The sequence below is a fragment of the Biomphalaria glabrata genome, chromosome 9 (genome assembly GCF_947242115.1).
Source record: "Biomphalaria glabrata chromosome 9, xgBioGlab47.1, whole genome shotgun sequence".
Classification (NCBI taxonomy): Eukaryota; Metazoa; Mollusca; class Gastropoda; family Planorbidae; genus Biomphalaria; species Biomphalaria glabrata.
The window spans coordinates 35,633,869-35,649,714 of NC_074719.1; the positions used below are offsets into that span (position 1 = coordinate 35,633,869).

At 35.0% G+C, this 15,846-nt stretch overlaps 1 protein-coding gene across 4 annotated transcripts; it reads left to right on the forward strand.

The window, feature by feature from the left end:
* The first annotated feature begins 2,434 nt into the window (after nt 1-2,434).
* LOC106073557 (uncharacterized) lies at nt 2,435-9,954 on the forward strand. Of its 4 annotated transcripts, none has more exons than XM_013234148.2 (2): nt 2,435-2,576; nt 6,866-9,954. In XM_013234148.2, exon 2 carries the CDS (start codon nt 6,867-6,869, stop codon nt 8,406-8,408), a length of 1,542 nt encoding a protein of 513 aa, XP_013089602.2. In that variant the 5' UTR covers nt 2,435-2,576; nt 6,866; the 3' UTR covers nt 8,409-9,954. The 4 variants fall into 4 exon arrangements, with proteins under 4 accessions (XP_013089602.2, XP_013089601.2, XP_013089600.2 ...); XM_013234147.2 differs by lacking the exon at nt 2,435-2,576 and adding an exon at nt 4,619-4,819; XM_013234146.2 differs by lacking the exon at nt 2,435-2,576 and adding an exon at nt 4,620-4,815.
* The last annotated feature ends 5,892 nt before the right edge of the window (nt 9,955-15,846 follow it).

Here is a 15,846-nt window from a genome sequence, read left to right on the forward strand (position 1 = left end):
CACCTACGGAGTATCCATAAGGTGCTTTTGTCCGACCACATACCAGACACAGACATCTTAAAGCTGTCCAACATAAACAGCATCAATGCGACAGTAAAAAGGTCACAACTTCAATGGGTGGGACATGTAGTCGGCATGCCACACAATCGCATTCCCAAACGACTTCTGTACTGGGAGTTGTGTGCAGGAAAGCGCTCTCAGGAAGGTCAATACAAGCGCTACAAAGACACTCTCAATAGCTCCTTTAAGGAGTGCGATATCGACAATCACGGCTGGGAAGCACTAGCTCTCGATCGCTCCTCATGGCTTAAAGCTGTGAATCTCGGAGTCTCAAGATTTGAAGCAAGAAGAGTGGCCAAAGTGAAAGCGCGCCGAACCAACAAAAAGCTGAGAGAAGAAGAAGGCCTATCTGCAACTGACGAAACCAACCCATACCACGTATGCGGCCGGCTTTTTAAAACGAGGATTGGACTTTACATTCATCTTCGAGTCCGTAGGATTTGAGAAATGTGCTCATCTTCGATCACGAAGGAGGAGCTATATAGTTATTGTTACGTATTTCCGTATCTTCTGGCCAAATGTACTAGTCGGCACACAAATAAAAACACTGCAAAGAACTTGACAACTCAACTTTCAGCTTCATCTAACTTTATTGACTATTAACTCTAACATTACTGTAACATGTAGCGTAGAAGACTGTACAATATCTGTCAGTTTACAGTTAGCTATACTTCGTTGCACTGCATCTCTTCACTTCGTTGCAATTCCTCTCTTCTCAATTTGCATCGAGCCGTATTCCACAGAACAGACCAACGACACACTTCCCAGTGTCGCTCCAGGTCTCCCAAAGCTGAACCAAGTCGTACTCAAGTCTACCGAATCAGAGCCGTACACGTCTTACATCGACTGTATCAACTGTAACGGCTCAAGTCCACTGTAGTTCGCTGTATAGACATTAACGACAGTAGTCCACTCCAGTTAACTCTACCCTAGTTAACTTGCATCGAGTCGTACACATTTCACTTCCACTAGAGCCGCACACGTCTTACATTGTCTGTATCGACTGTCACGACTCACTCACGACTCCATACGACTGACTTTCACATTAACTTTCAGGCTTATATAGAGTCCCTAATCGCTTCTCTAAAGTTGCACAAACACTCCTAGTATCCTCTGGAATAACATGTCATGAAACGTCACATCCTGTCTTTATTTATACATGTAGATTCCAGAAAACACTCACTGCAGTGTCATCAAGTCGGGGTCACACGTAGTGACCTTTATCTGTCACTGTTCATTAGTAACTGTCCCCCTACTTAGATCTGTTCGTCCCCTGGAACAACACGTGAGGACACGTCACATCCTGTCTCTGTTTATACATGTACATTCCAGGGAACACCCGCTGCTGTGTTATCTCGTCGGGGTCACACGTTAACCTCTTCCTGTCACTGGTCATTTGTAACATTATGAAGATATAGTTAAACCCTATGGGTCAAAAAGACCGCATTAAGAATGAAGAGATTAGAAATGGAATAAATACAGCAATTGGACCCCACGATGACCTGCTAACAACTGTCGAAAAACGCAAACTAAAACTCTATGGCCACATACAAGGTCCTCAGGGCTCGCAAAGACATTTCTTCGGGGAATAGTACCAGGAAGAAGATGAAGCGGAACTGTTCCGTGGAACTCTAATGTTCCGCAAGGCCTGAATAGTTTTCCAAGAACTACTGGAATAATTAACTAGTAGGCCCCAACCTGAATTAATCTCTTTTTTAAACAAATAATCAAAGTGATCCACTAAATACTCAGAATGTGTGAAGTTTTAAGTTAAGGAAAAAGTTTGAGAACCACTGCTGTAGTCTGTTGGAACGTTGAGGCACCACACATGATCATCCACTCCTGTCTTTCGCTTTGATTTGAACCTTTTTCAATGATAAATCCGTATATTCTTGGATGTTGTCTTCCCATTGCTTTCTCTGTCTGCCTCTTCACTTTGTCCTAGTACAGTTCCCTGAAGGAAGGTTTTTGTAAGCTTGCGGACGTCGTTATATGGCTATACAGTTTCAGTTTGTGTTTTTCTGACCGTGGTCAGCAGGTTAGCGTGGGGCCTGATTATCTTCGTGATCCTGTTTCAAATTTCCTCATGTATATGGTGCTGTCTTTGTAGGGGACAGGGGCCTAATAGCTATATGGGCATTCGTAGGGCCACCGAAAGGACCGCATGAGTGTCAGTAAATTGTTTTAACATTTTATAATGTTCAAAACTTTGAGCGTCTTGATTTAAAAATATATATATATATATATATTTACAATTTAAAGTCAATTCCTTATACATAGGCCTAATAAAGAAAAAAAAAAAAAAACAAGAACCTTAATGCCTTTATTTCTTATAGAGACCGAGAAACATGCGGAACGACAACAAGTCGACAGGAAACGTGATGACGTCATTTTCTGAGAAGTAGTGAGAATGCGGAAAGTTAAAAGCAATATACACCCATAGCCCCTACAGGATCGAGCCTGCCAAGCAGCTTTTTAACATGAAATAAGGATCAAGAAGGAAACGCCACAAGACGGTAGGTCTATTTTTTTTAGTCTTTAGTCAAAAGATGAAGAACAATTTTAAAATAACAAGCGTGACCTTGATCGACATTGCCCGTACCACCAAGGTATTTTATGAAAAGCGAGACAGTCTGGTCACCTTACTTATTCAAAGGCTATAAAACACTAAAGACTCTGCAACGTCTGGTGATTGCAAATTACGACCTAGCATGTGTATCAATGATCTGCCTCCTTAGTCAAATAAGAAGTTGCAATTTGGATATAATGCCCCACAGATTGCCTTGATATATATATAATATATATATATATATATATATATATATATATATATATATATATATATATATCATGGGCGTAAACAGGATTTTTTTTCGGGGAGGGTTTTGGGGGGGGGGGGGAATTCCCCATCCCGACCCCCCCCCCCCCCCGCGGAAAAAAATTATATATATATATGTGTGTGTGTGTGTGTACATGATTAATCTTTATTACATTCTGACCCTTTCGGAAGACGTTTATTGTTTATTGTAGACTCCCCACCCTTGCTAGCAAGGGGGTCTGGGGGAGTTCGCAGCCCTCCCCCCAGCGCGGGGCGAAGCCCCGCCGCCGAGCACTATTTCTGGTATTGAAAGCCAACAAAATGCATATTCTGAGGTATCTACAGTGCATTATCTTGTTATTAAAAAATTGTATTTCAATAACCTAATGTGCTATTCTCACTGACTTAGAGCCTCTCGCGCCGTTCGGCGCATTTTCCGGCAAGCTGTTTCCGCAACTCTTATTTTGCGTAATTCATTTCCGCAACTCTTATTTTGCGTAATTCATTTTGTGTGAGAACATGTCCCGCAAAACCTCATGCGACGCTCTGTCACAACCTTACTAAGGATTCGACTCCCAGTTCGGCATATGATTTCTTTGATTTAGACCCGATCTCTATGACTGACTCCTAAAATCTGTCTTAGCCATCTTTGTTGAGACTATTCACACTTTATTAATGGAGCCCAAGCCACTGGTAGAAATTTGTAACCTTTCTTGACTACGCTCTTGGAATTACATGCCTGTATTTCGCTTTAGATTTTATATCGAAAAGGAAAGTTTTTTCGTCAAATCATCTGTTGAGGGGTTTTAAACTAAGAAATCTCTGGAGTTTTTTTGTTTTGTTTTTAATTCAAAACCCCATTTAGCTACGATCTTAGAATTTGGTGACTGTAGTTTGCTTTAAAATAATATTGAAGAGAGAGGTTTTCAACTCTAAACGCTCTGTATGGGAATTTTAAACTCAAAACCATCTGGAGGGGTTTTAAACCCCAACTGGAGGGGGTGGGGGGTTTAAACTCAAAACCCCTTTGGCTACGCTCATAGAATTTTGAGTGTGTAATTTGCTTTTTTTATATTGAAGATGGGGTTTATCGTAAATTTTGTAGGGGGGTTTTAAACTCAAAGCCCCCTGGTAGAGGGATTTGTATCTCAAAACCCCCTGATAGGGTTTTTTAAAATCTCAAAACCCCCTGGTAGGGGGATTTAAACTCAAAACCCCCTGGTAGAAGGTTTTTAACTCAAAACTGCATCGGCTGTGCTGTGGTAAGTGATGATTTAGTATTAAAATCTCACATAAAATAAACAAATGAAAGCAAAAATCAGTCACTTAATTCCGTCTCCCCCCCCTGAGGGGGGGGATTTCATTTCGGGGGGGGGGGGGGTTGAACCCCAAGAACCCCCCCCCCCTGGCTACGCCCATGATATATATATACACTTCTACTAGGTCTAGGTCTATAGGCCTATTAGCTAGGTCATCTCTAGGTTTTGTTTTTTTTTGTTGTTGTTTTTTTTTTATAGAAAATTAAAATTCCATTGAGGAATCAAATTTCCGTACGTGGAAAATGACTAACAACACTACAGCGGAAAACACCCCTTCCCCTTTTCTTTTTTTCTTTTCTTTTACCCCGTCACTCCTCCCTACTTGTTTTTAAATAGGCATACTTTTTTTTTTTTTTTTTTTTTTCAGGAAAGCAATATCTAGGCCTATATAAACTTTATAGACTCCTGATTGGTTAGTAGTTTCGTTTTCCCAATCTATATTTAGCAACAGTTTCGGTTTCTGTGAAGTCTCTAGTACAGCAGTGTAGAAATGTTCTGAAAACCCAATTATTAGATTTTATTAGATCTTGAGCTAGAATCTACATCTATATTGACTATATAAATCTACACATAGAATCCAGACCAACTTTTCGCAATATAAACGTTTTGAAGATACAAGTAAGTAAGTAAGGCGTATCATTCATGTGCTTTTTTTTTCTAGATGTCGATCTAGCAATCTAGCTAGACTTGACTTGACTATTCAACTATTGAGCTCTGGACTCTGTACACATTAACTTAACAAAATTAACTAAATAGGCCTACTGTTACTTACTCATGAGTTATTGTAGTCAGTGTGAGTGTAGAGTAAGAGTCTAAGAGTACTGTCGTGTCTGTAGACTGTAGTAGAGTCAGATACACTTACATACTAGTTCTAGATCTAGAATAAAATAGTACTATACTAATATACTTCAGTATACTGTATAGTATACTACTACTAGACTTGCTAAGTCTCGTTAATATTTCTAGTCTAGATCTTTATTATATTATAGACTCTAGATTCAAGTTGCTGTTGCCAAATCAGTATCAAATTATTCAGATCTAGATCTAGAGTTTAGAGTACACTTAGTCACTTACTAAAGACTAAAGTAAAAAAAAAAAAGTGTCAGGTCAGTGCTAATTACCTAACAATGAATAAGCCTTTATTTGAACACTAGATAAATTAGATATTTCTAGATTATTCTAGATTTATATAATCTAATTATAATGTATTTTTCATATAGAAGACCTGTCTAATATGTAAATATATATATATATATATATATTAAAATAATGTTATATATAAAAATATATTTAGACTATTGTTAAGTATGCAGGATAGTGTGAATGTTGAATAAATAAATGAAAATAAATGACTAATTCACATACCTATCACTAATTCTCCCACTTGCAGTAGATGAAAAAATGTTTTATTTAATCTCTTATAGAACAAAATAAGCCGTATTCACAATCTAAATCACAGTGGTTAACAAAAACTATTTTCTATTAACAATTTTGACCCAATATATTTTTTTTAATCAAAAGATAATAAATATTTTCTACCAATGGAAAGCTCTTTTTGTGTGTAACTTTTGATCGCTCTGCTTGGTGTGTATCTTGATTTTGTAGACATTTTATAAAAATAATCTTTTTTTTTATTTGTCCTTTGAAGCCAACATTGACTTAATACATGTTTTTGTGTGTAAAAATGTATAAAAACAAAATGAAATGTATCTATAACTCTATTATTTTGTGCCTTGACGGTGGAAGTTAAAAAAAAAAAGAATGAAATTCTTGGATGAGAGGGCCTTATGATGGCAGAGTGATAAGGTCATTGTAAAGGATTCTTACTAAAAAGCAACTTAGAGCTAATTAAATGCTTTAATAATGAATTAAGAAGCCTAGAAAAGTCAGTGACTATGTAGAATTATTTTTTAGGGATAATGACGGCAGGGGCCTAGGGGCCTTGTGTGATACTAGAATTCTCTGTCCAGAAGTAATTGCTTGTGTGTAAGAGTTTGATATTATCGAGCCATTCTAATTCAACGTAACATACTGGCGCTATAATAATTCATGAGCCAAAATAGTATGTGAGTGTTCATTGTGCGGGATGTAATATTAAAAAAGTGGCTGCTGCCAAAAAACATCATAGAGAGCCTTTGAAATATTTGGATAAAGAGCTGAAAAGCTGAAAAATACTCAGGTCAAAATTGATATTGGTACCGTAATTGAATTCACAGGCAAAAAGTATATGTTTGGGAGGGGGCTTTATGTAGCGAGCTGTACTAATTAGATAGATAATAACATTTATTTTTAAGGAGCCAGGGAGGACAGAATTAGGAGGGGAGAGAAAAGTAATTTATAGAATTCATAAACCAGAAGTGAGCGTATTTGGAACATTTTTAAGCAGGTCATTCCAATTAAAGATAAGATATATACTAGAATACCTGGTCAAAAAGGCGGATTATTGAAATGGGGCAGTTTTATTGAGGGTAAGGTCAAAGTATTATGTGAGCATTACTATTTGCAGGATGTAATAAGAAAAAAGGGTCCACACCCAAAAATATCATAGAGCCTATCAAACATTTCCAATAAGAACTGAAAAGCTGAATAGTCAGATAGTGTAAATAAGATTATTTATTAAAGTGGAGAGTTCATTCATGAATAAAGTTTTTTATTTGTCTTTCAACAGAATGGAGAACCACAGAGAGTCACGGAAGCGACTACGACCATGGTTGGAGCGTATGATAAACAGCGGAGAATGTCCTGGACTAGTCTGGGAGAATAGAGATGATAGAACTTTCAGAATTCCTTGGCGCCACTTCAACAACAAGGAATGGGTTGAAGAAGATTCTAAAATTTTCAGAGAGTGGGCCAAATACACAGGGAAGTATCAAGACGGTGACAAGGTTGAATATCCAGTTTGGAAAACACGACTCCGATGTGCTTTGAAAAAAATTCCTGAAATAAAAGAGATTCCCGACATGCACAGAATTGAAGACGCTAATCCTTACAGGGTGTATAAATTTGTTGATGTGCCTCTAATGAAAAGACCATGTGAGTTTGATACAGATTCTTGTCACAGCCAAAGTAGCAATATGTCACATCATATTATTGATGACCAACCCAGCCCATCACCTCCAAATTTTCTAGATTCCAGTTATATTGCAGCAGAGAAACCAGCCAATGTGCCAACTGTGGTGTTTGATGAAGATGTTTATAGACTCCAGACAAAGAAAGAGTCACCAGACTTTTTATATTATGAAGACAACAAAGACCACATAGTATCAACTGTGATGCAGAATTTCTGTGAGAAGTCCTATCAGCCTGTATCTCACCTCAACTTTGAGGTGCCACCAATTCTGGAAGAGAATGTTTTGCAGAGCAGTGAGCCAATGACAAGCTTGCCATCTGATTTGAAATCTGTGAACACAGATGACCTTTGTCTGCTGGCAAACATGGAGCTGCCTAACTCAATGACCAGCATAACCAACACCAGCAATTTAAGCATGGAAGTTCCAAATGTGGGAACCAGTGCCATTGTCAGTGCACCAGCTAGCTCCACTTGTATGCATGTTTTAGTTTACTATGGCGCTCCAAGTGTTCAGGTGACAGCCCATACAATTCCAGGGGTTGGCTGCAGATTTTTTTCTCCAAATTTTGGGCCTGTAAGTGTAAATGATAGCAGAATAGAGGAAACCCTTTTCGGACCAAAGAATGTGTACCAAATTGCTCTTCCCAGTCCAGAGCAGTACCTGAATGACAATAATTGCTATCAAGAGCAGAAGCCTCTGATCTCTGATCTTCTTGAGAAGATGGAAAGGGGTGTGGTTCTCACAAATATTGACTCTGATATTTACGTCCAGCGCTTATGCCGAACTAGGGTCTTCCTCACTGATGGTGCCTCTGAAAGTATGCAGCTGGATAGGAAGGGTAGCACTGTTACAAAAGCCTTTGATTTCAAAAAGTTTTTGAGAGAGTATGAAGAGTACAGACATGGTCTGAAAAAAGATTTGCCCAAGCCATTCTTTATGCTAACATTGGGACAAGAAATAAAGAAATCACACTATAATCCAATGGGGAACATTCTGATCCATGTTGTTGTAAAACATGACCTAGCCACCAAGATCATAGCCCAAGATCCCAATGCCAATAATTCTTCTTCAGGTGTTTTTTACTCCTATGATTCCTATGATAAATTCCTGGAAGAAGTTAAAAAAGTCCAAATTGTATAATGTTCAACTGTTACTGGCTGTATTCCTGTTTGTTAATTTACTATTCTGTAATTATTAAAAATATCCATTATATAGTACATTTAAAAATTGTATATAAATTTGAACTATATGCAACTTTATAGGATATGTACTCTCAAATTGTCTTAACATTTTTTTTTTTTATTGTAGGTGATTGGCATTGAATAATGATATAAATACTCACCTTTCTTTCCCTAACCTGAACACATCCTTATTATAGAAATAATATACAATGTATATTTACTTATATAAAATGCATTTACATTTAAAACTTCTGTACAAGTAGACTTTTATATTTTGTTGGCATTTTGTTTTGTTTTTCCCCAAACAAAATGCTTAACATTTACTTTTTATGGCTAATACTTTTTTTTTTAATGTATCAGTCCATAACGTGATCTAATTTTATAGAAAATTTGTCTACTTTTGTATATTTTTTTCAGCAATCAAATAAGAGTGAAAGATGTGATGTTGATTTTTTAAAAATATAATATATGAAGAGCAACATTAAGTAGCATGTTATCAACTTAATTTTATAAAGAGGTGGATAGAGTGCAGAAAGAAGGATAGAGTTTATCCTGAGAGCAATTTTTCCCTTTAAAAAATAATTACTCTCTCCTCAGATCTATAATATGTATGGTAAATTAAAATTGTATATATAGGCTAAAAAAAAGTAAAGTAAGTCTTTCAATCTATGACAGTTGATTAAAGATCACATCTTTCTTTTACCCACAGTTAACAAGGGAGTCATGTGACCAGCACAATGACCAACCACCTATACCTATCCCCAACTAATGTCAAGTGCTATGAGTTTGGTGGACTCTAGAAGCACCTCAAGGTCTCAAAATTGAAAATCCCAGTCTTCACAGAAATTTGAACTCGAGACCCCAGAGATTGTTAGCCAACCATTTTATTACTCAGCGACCATGTGCCCCCCCCCCCCACACACACACACCTTCCTTTATATCTAGGCATTATATAATTTTGATTTTTAAAGCATATTTCATTGAAGTATTTTGTCAATTTTTTAAATATTTTTCATTAGGACACCAACTTTTTTTTTTTTTTTTTTGCATTTTTTGTTTTGTTTTATTTATACGAAATACTAAGGATTTCTTTTTAATTCTTTATGAACTTGCTGTATGTTGGGAAGACATAGCCCTAGACTGCACTAGAAGAAGAGAGACAGTGACCAAGCCCTAGACCGCACTAGATGGAGAGAAACAGTGACCAAGAACGCTATGGACAGTAAAAAAAACATGGGCCTCAGCTCTGGAAGAAAAGTGTGCCATATGAAAGATGGCCGGCTCCTCTACCACCAAAGCAAAAGCCATCGTAACCTACAATATATGTGGACGGGAATGTCTCTCCAAAATAGGGCTGCACTGTCAGATAAAAAAGGGTTTGGGATTAACCATAGTCGTCCTACGACTGAAGGAGGCCTGATGATATGTTCAAATGTTAAGTTCAAATAATATTAATATAATAAATGGTGAGCTTTCAGAAGTTAAATTAAAAAGGCTTTCCCATTTCTGTTTTTATTTTTTATTTTTTTATATTTAATATGATCCTTCATAAGTTTAAAACTTCTTGTCAACCTATATTCAAATTTTTTAAAATTTATTTTAAGATTTGACTTTTTTTCATTATCATTACTTGCGATATATGTAAATTAAATTTAAAAATGAAATGTAAATTATTAAATATGGTAAATAAAAAAAGAGATTCTTTTTGCTTGTATAAGACAATTACTTTCAAATTATCGAACTTGTTGTTTGCTACACACCATTGTGTAAAAAAAAATTCTTACTAAAAAAATCTGAAAAACATTTAGATTGGACATCAATTTAATGTATTTTTTTTTATCAAGCTTTGGACAATTCTTTGAATTCTTTACTTGATTTAAAAATCAAACAATGTTTGAATTTAACACTATTACTCTAATGTCTCTTTCAATTTATATGAAATTAAAAGATAATTATGGAGGAGCTCTTTAAGCAATAAAAAAAAAAAAACTGAAAAAAAATTGAATCAACACTTTAAGTTAAGATCAAATTATTTAAAAAACCAACTAAATTAAACAGCACATAAGATCTCTTCTTCACTAACAGACCTACATTAGTGGTAAATCATATTTAGTCCAAAAAAAGCATTAAAAATCAATGTAAAACAAAAATCTCACACCGTAATAAATGTAGCTTAACGCAATTGCACCAAACTGAATTTAATTTTCGAAAATCATTTCTTAATCAGAAAAAGACATTAACCAACCAGTTGGCGATCTCTGGAACTGTATTAAAATCCATCTTACAAACATTATAGAAAATTCAGTACCAACTAAATATTCGTCAAATAAAAAAAATAAATGCTGGCTTAATAACAAATCATAGAAAATTTACAAACTGAAAGAAAATTTATTTTAAAAACTTTAGTAAAGAATTTAAGGCAGAAAGAGTTCAGAAAGTACCTTCAAATGAAACACCTAACCCAAAAAGTTACCAGACAGCTGCAGAGTGAATACATAAACAAAGTTATATCTGAGGATAACAATAAAAACATCAGATCTAAGACAAAGAAGTCTCAGACATATTGCTTACTTTAAACCAAGTCGAAACCTAGAAGACATAGATGTACAAGAACTAAAAACTATTATCTTGCTAGATTGCTCAAAGAACTAAGTCACGAGATAGCACCAGTGTTCAAAATACTTCTCCAGGTATCACTTAAAATTAAAATCACGGTATGGTACCAAGGGACTGGAAAGAAGGTAATGTTAGGAGAAAAATCTGATCCAGGAAACTACAGACTAGTAGGCCTATTAGTAAGCCTACTAGTATGTTATTTATTTTTATATGAACAATTTACAATTGTATGACAGAAATACTTAATTTAGTAATAATAATAAGGCTAGTCTTCGAATCCGAAGATCAGTGAGGAATGCAGTATTTCCCGTGGCTGCGCAGTCCCAGCTGTGACCTACATATTTTGCCACACCAGGGCAAGCTTAACCATTGTCCGCAGGTGGTCGATTTAGATTTTCTTTTTGCCGTCTGCGTTTGTCCTCGGTGTCACAGTCCAGTTTTAGAACCTCTGTGACATGAAGTGACACTCAGTCACCTATTGTAATATTCCGTGCGGGCAAGCACGAGGTTATGTGAATAAGTTAAAGGACTCTGAAATAAGGGTCAATGTTAGTTAGTTAGTAAAGAACTCCAGCAGAGAGTGGATGTACGATTTTCTCTGTCTGTAATATGTACCTTAATGAATTTGATTTAATGTTAACTTGAGAGATTTCTTCGGACTTACATCGTGAACATTTTATTGATGTGATTACTTATTCTACATGGCATGAGCAGCCAGTATTTATTGGTCTATATTTTGTGACGGCTGAAGTCGCCAATATCTTTTGTAATTTATCTAAATATGTAATAAATTTCACGTCTGCTACCAGTGTGTTTATCAGTAATTCTAAATGTGTCGTTGGAGACTTTAGTATACTAGTATTGTTGCGCACTTGCAAATCTAGGGCGTCTAATAAAGTACATCGCTAAGAGGAGTATTATAGCCGTACCAGAAGAGGTACCTACAACACACGGACACATCCACGTCGCCACGCCTACAGCCAAAACCAGGCAGCGACACTCGGCAGCAGATTTACTTTTGGTCTCAAATTTGTATCCCGCGGCCTTCGTGAGTGACCTTCAGCTTTCTCGTTCTGAGGCCGCATGCAACCAGGTGCTCTCTTCTATGTCAGTCAAGGAAAGTTGACGCCGAAGCTGGTCTTTGAAGCGTTTCCGTAGGGCGCCTCTGTTACGTCCACCACCTTGTAGCTCACCAAAAAGACGCCTTTGGCATACGTTCGTCTCCCATACAGGATACGTGCCCTACCCAGTGTAACTGTCGGACCAAAAGAAGTCCCTCTATACTGTCCATACCGGCCTTCGCAAGTACATCGCTGTTTGTAGTGCGGTCTTGCCACCGTATGTCCATGATGGAACGCAAGCATCTTTGGTGGAAGCACTCAAGAAGTCTTAGAAGTTTCCTGTATAGTGTCCAGGTGAGCCATACAGCCATACAGGTTGAGAGAACCACAGCCTGGTAGACACTGATTTTTGTAGTCAGGCGGAGTGATCTGTTCTGCCAAACTCTCTCCTGAAGGCGTCCAAAAGCGCTACTGGCCCTGGCCAGACGGCTATCAACTTCATTTGATATGTGAAGTGGTCTACTACATTAAAAATAAAAACAGGACAGATAGCCACACAGACCACACAAAACTAATGCACCAATTCCTATTTCGGAAATAATAATAATTAATTTTAAAAATAATAGTAGTAATAATAATAATTTAATTTATAGAGCGCTGTTAACAAACATAGTGTAGGCTATATTAAGATGCTATCATAACTTACAAACATAACATGAGAGTTACAAGATTACACAGAGATTTTGTGTTATCACACAAACTCAGAGGCGTCCTCCCATCTGACAATAGAAAAGAAACGTTCCGAATAAAGTCAAAGACAGGACTAGGTGTAAACATCTGCCCTGGCATTACCATACCACCTGGCCCACAAAATGATTGCCATACGACGTGCATCTGTTGTTACCTGTCCTCATAATAATTAGTTTTGAGAATTCATCGAAAACTGAACGCAAGCATGCAAAAGTGGGTTTAGATTGTTCTAATTTAACGTACCGGTATTGTATTTCTACAACCAGATAGTCATAGAGGCTATAGGAAGTCTCAATTAGCACAAACAATTCTACAATAATGCTTTATTATGTGATTTTGAAACGATTTGATATACCGGTAATTAAAAGTCTGAAGCATATAGGTTACTTGAAAAGGGAGCAACATGAAAGTTCTTACAATACATTATTTATTAATTATAAAAAGGAGCTTCATCAACAGCCTTAAACATGCAATGAAACCTTCAAAGCTTTCTTGTATCACGATGATTTTCAGAATATAAACATTTCAACGTGCCAAAACTTCTTTAACAAATTGCTTGCGTCAGCGCTTACTCAACAGCCAAGCTGGTGATTAAAACCATGCGCTCGTCAATCAATTGTACTTCTTTAAAATTCATTGATAACCATTTGAACAGTTATTACAAGACAACTCAATTTGCTCTCACATCAGTCTCTCACAAGAGTCATCGTCCTATTCATTTTCTTCATCACATCTTTCTCTATCCCTAATGGCGTAAAAATCGTAGCGGGGAAATCCTGGAATCTTGCGACGAACCAACCTAACAATATGCATATGATGCAATTGGACTAGAGTATAGTACAATAGATCAGCAAACAAAATAGTAATAATAGTGCAATAGTTCAGTAAATAATATAGTATAGTACAATAGATCAGTAAATAATATAGTTTATAATAGTATAGTACAATAGATCAGTAAATAATATAGTTTATAATAGTATAGCACACTAGATCAGTAAATAATATAGTTTATAATAGTATAGTACAATAGATCAGTAAATAATATAGTTTATAATAGTATAGTACAATAGATCAGTAAATAATATAGTTTATAATAGTAGGGGCCTATAGTACAATAGATCAGTAAATAATATAGTTTATAATAGTATAGCACAATAGATCAGTAAATAATATAGTTTATAATAGTATAGCACACTAGATCAGTAAATAATATAGTTTATAATAGTATAGTACAATAGATCAGTAAATAATATAGTTTATAATAGTAGGGGCCTATAGTATAATAGATCAGTAAATAATATAGTTTATAATAGTAGGGGCCTATAGTACAATAGATCAGTAAATAATATAGTTTATAATAGTAGGGGCCTATAGTACAATAGATCAGTAAATAATATAGTTTATAATAGTAGGGGCCTATAGTACAATAGATCAGTAAATAATATAGTTTATAATAGTAGGGGCCTATAGTACAATAGATCAGTAAATAATATAGTTTATAATAGTATAGCACAATAGATCAGTAAATAATATAGTTTATAATAGTATAGCACACTAGATCAGTAAATAATATAGTTTATAATAGTATAGTACAATAGATCAGTAAATAATATAGTTTATAATAGTAGGGGCCTATAGTATAATAGATCAGTAAATAATATAGTTTATAATAGTAGGGGCCTATAGTACAATAGATCAGTAAATAATATAGTTTATAATAGTAGGGGCCTATAGTACAATAGATCAGTAAATAATATAGTTTATAATAGTAGGGGCCTATAGTACAATAGATCAGTAAATAATATAGTTTATAATAGTAGGGGCCTATAGTACAATAGATCAGTAAATAATATAGTTTATAATAGTATAGCACAATAGATCAGTAAATAATATAGTTTATAATAGTATAGCACACTAGATCAGTAAATAATATAGTTTATAATAGTATAGTACAATAGATCAGTAAATAATATAGTTTATAATAGTAGGGGCCTATAGTATAATAGATCAGTAAATAATATAGTTTATAATAGTAGGGGCCTATAGTACAATAGATCAGTAAATAATATAGTTTATAATAGTAGGGGCCTATAGTACAATAGATCAGTAAATAATATAGTTTATAATAGTAGGGGCCTATAGTACAATAGATCAGTAAATAATATAGTTTATAATAGTAGGGGCCTATAGTACAATAGATCAGTAAATAATATAGTTTATAATAGTATAGCACAATAGATCAGTAAATAATATAGTTTATAATAGTATAGCACACTAGATCAGTAAATAATATAGTTTATAATAGTATAGTACAATAGATCAGTAAATAATATAGTTTATAATAGTAGGGGCCTATAGTATAATAGATCAGTAAATAATATAGTTTATAATAGTAGGGGCCTATAGTACAATAGATCAGTAAATAATATAGTTTATAATAGTAGGGGCCTATAGTACAATAGATCAGTAAATAATATAGTTTATAATAGTAGGGGCCTATAGTACAATAGATCAGTAAATAATATAGTTTATAATAGTAGGGGCCTATAGTACAATAGATCAGTAAATAATATAGTTTATAATAGTAGGGGCCTATAGTACAATAGATCAGTAAATAATATAGTTTATAATAGTAGGGGCCTATAGTACAATAGATCAGTAAATAATATAGTTTATAATAGTAGGGGCCTATAGTACAATAGATCAGTAAATAATATAGTTTATAATAGTATAGCACAATAGATCAGTAAATAATATAGTTTATAATAGTATAGCACACTAGATCAGTAAATAATATAGTTTATAATAGTATAGTACAATAGATCAGTAAATAATATAGTTTATAATAGTAGGGGCCTATAGTATAATAGATCAGTAAATAATATAGTTTATAATAGTAGGGGCCTATAGTACAATAGATCAGTAAATAATATAGTTTATAATAGTAGGGGCCTATAGTACAATAGATCA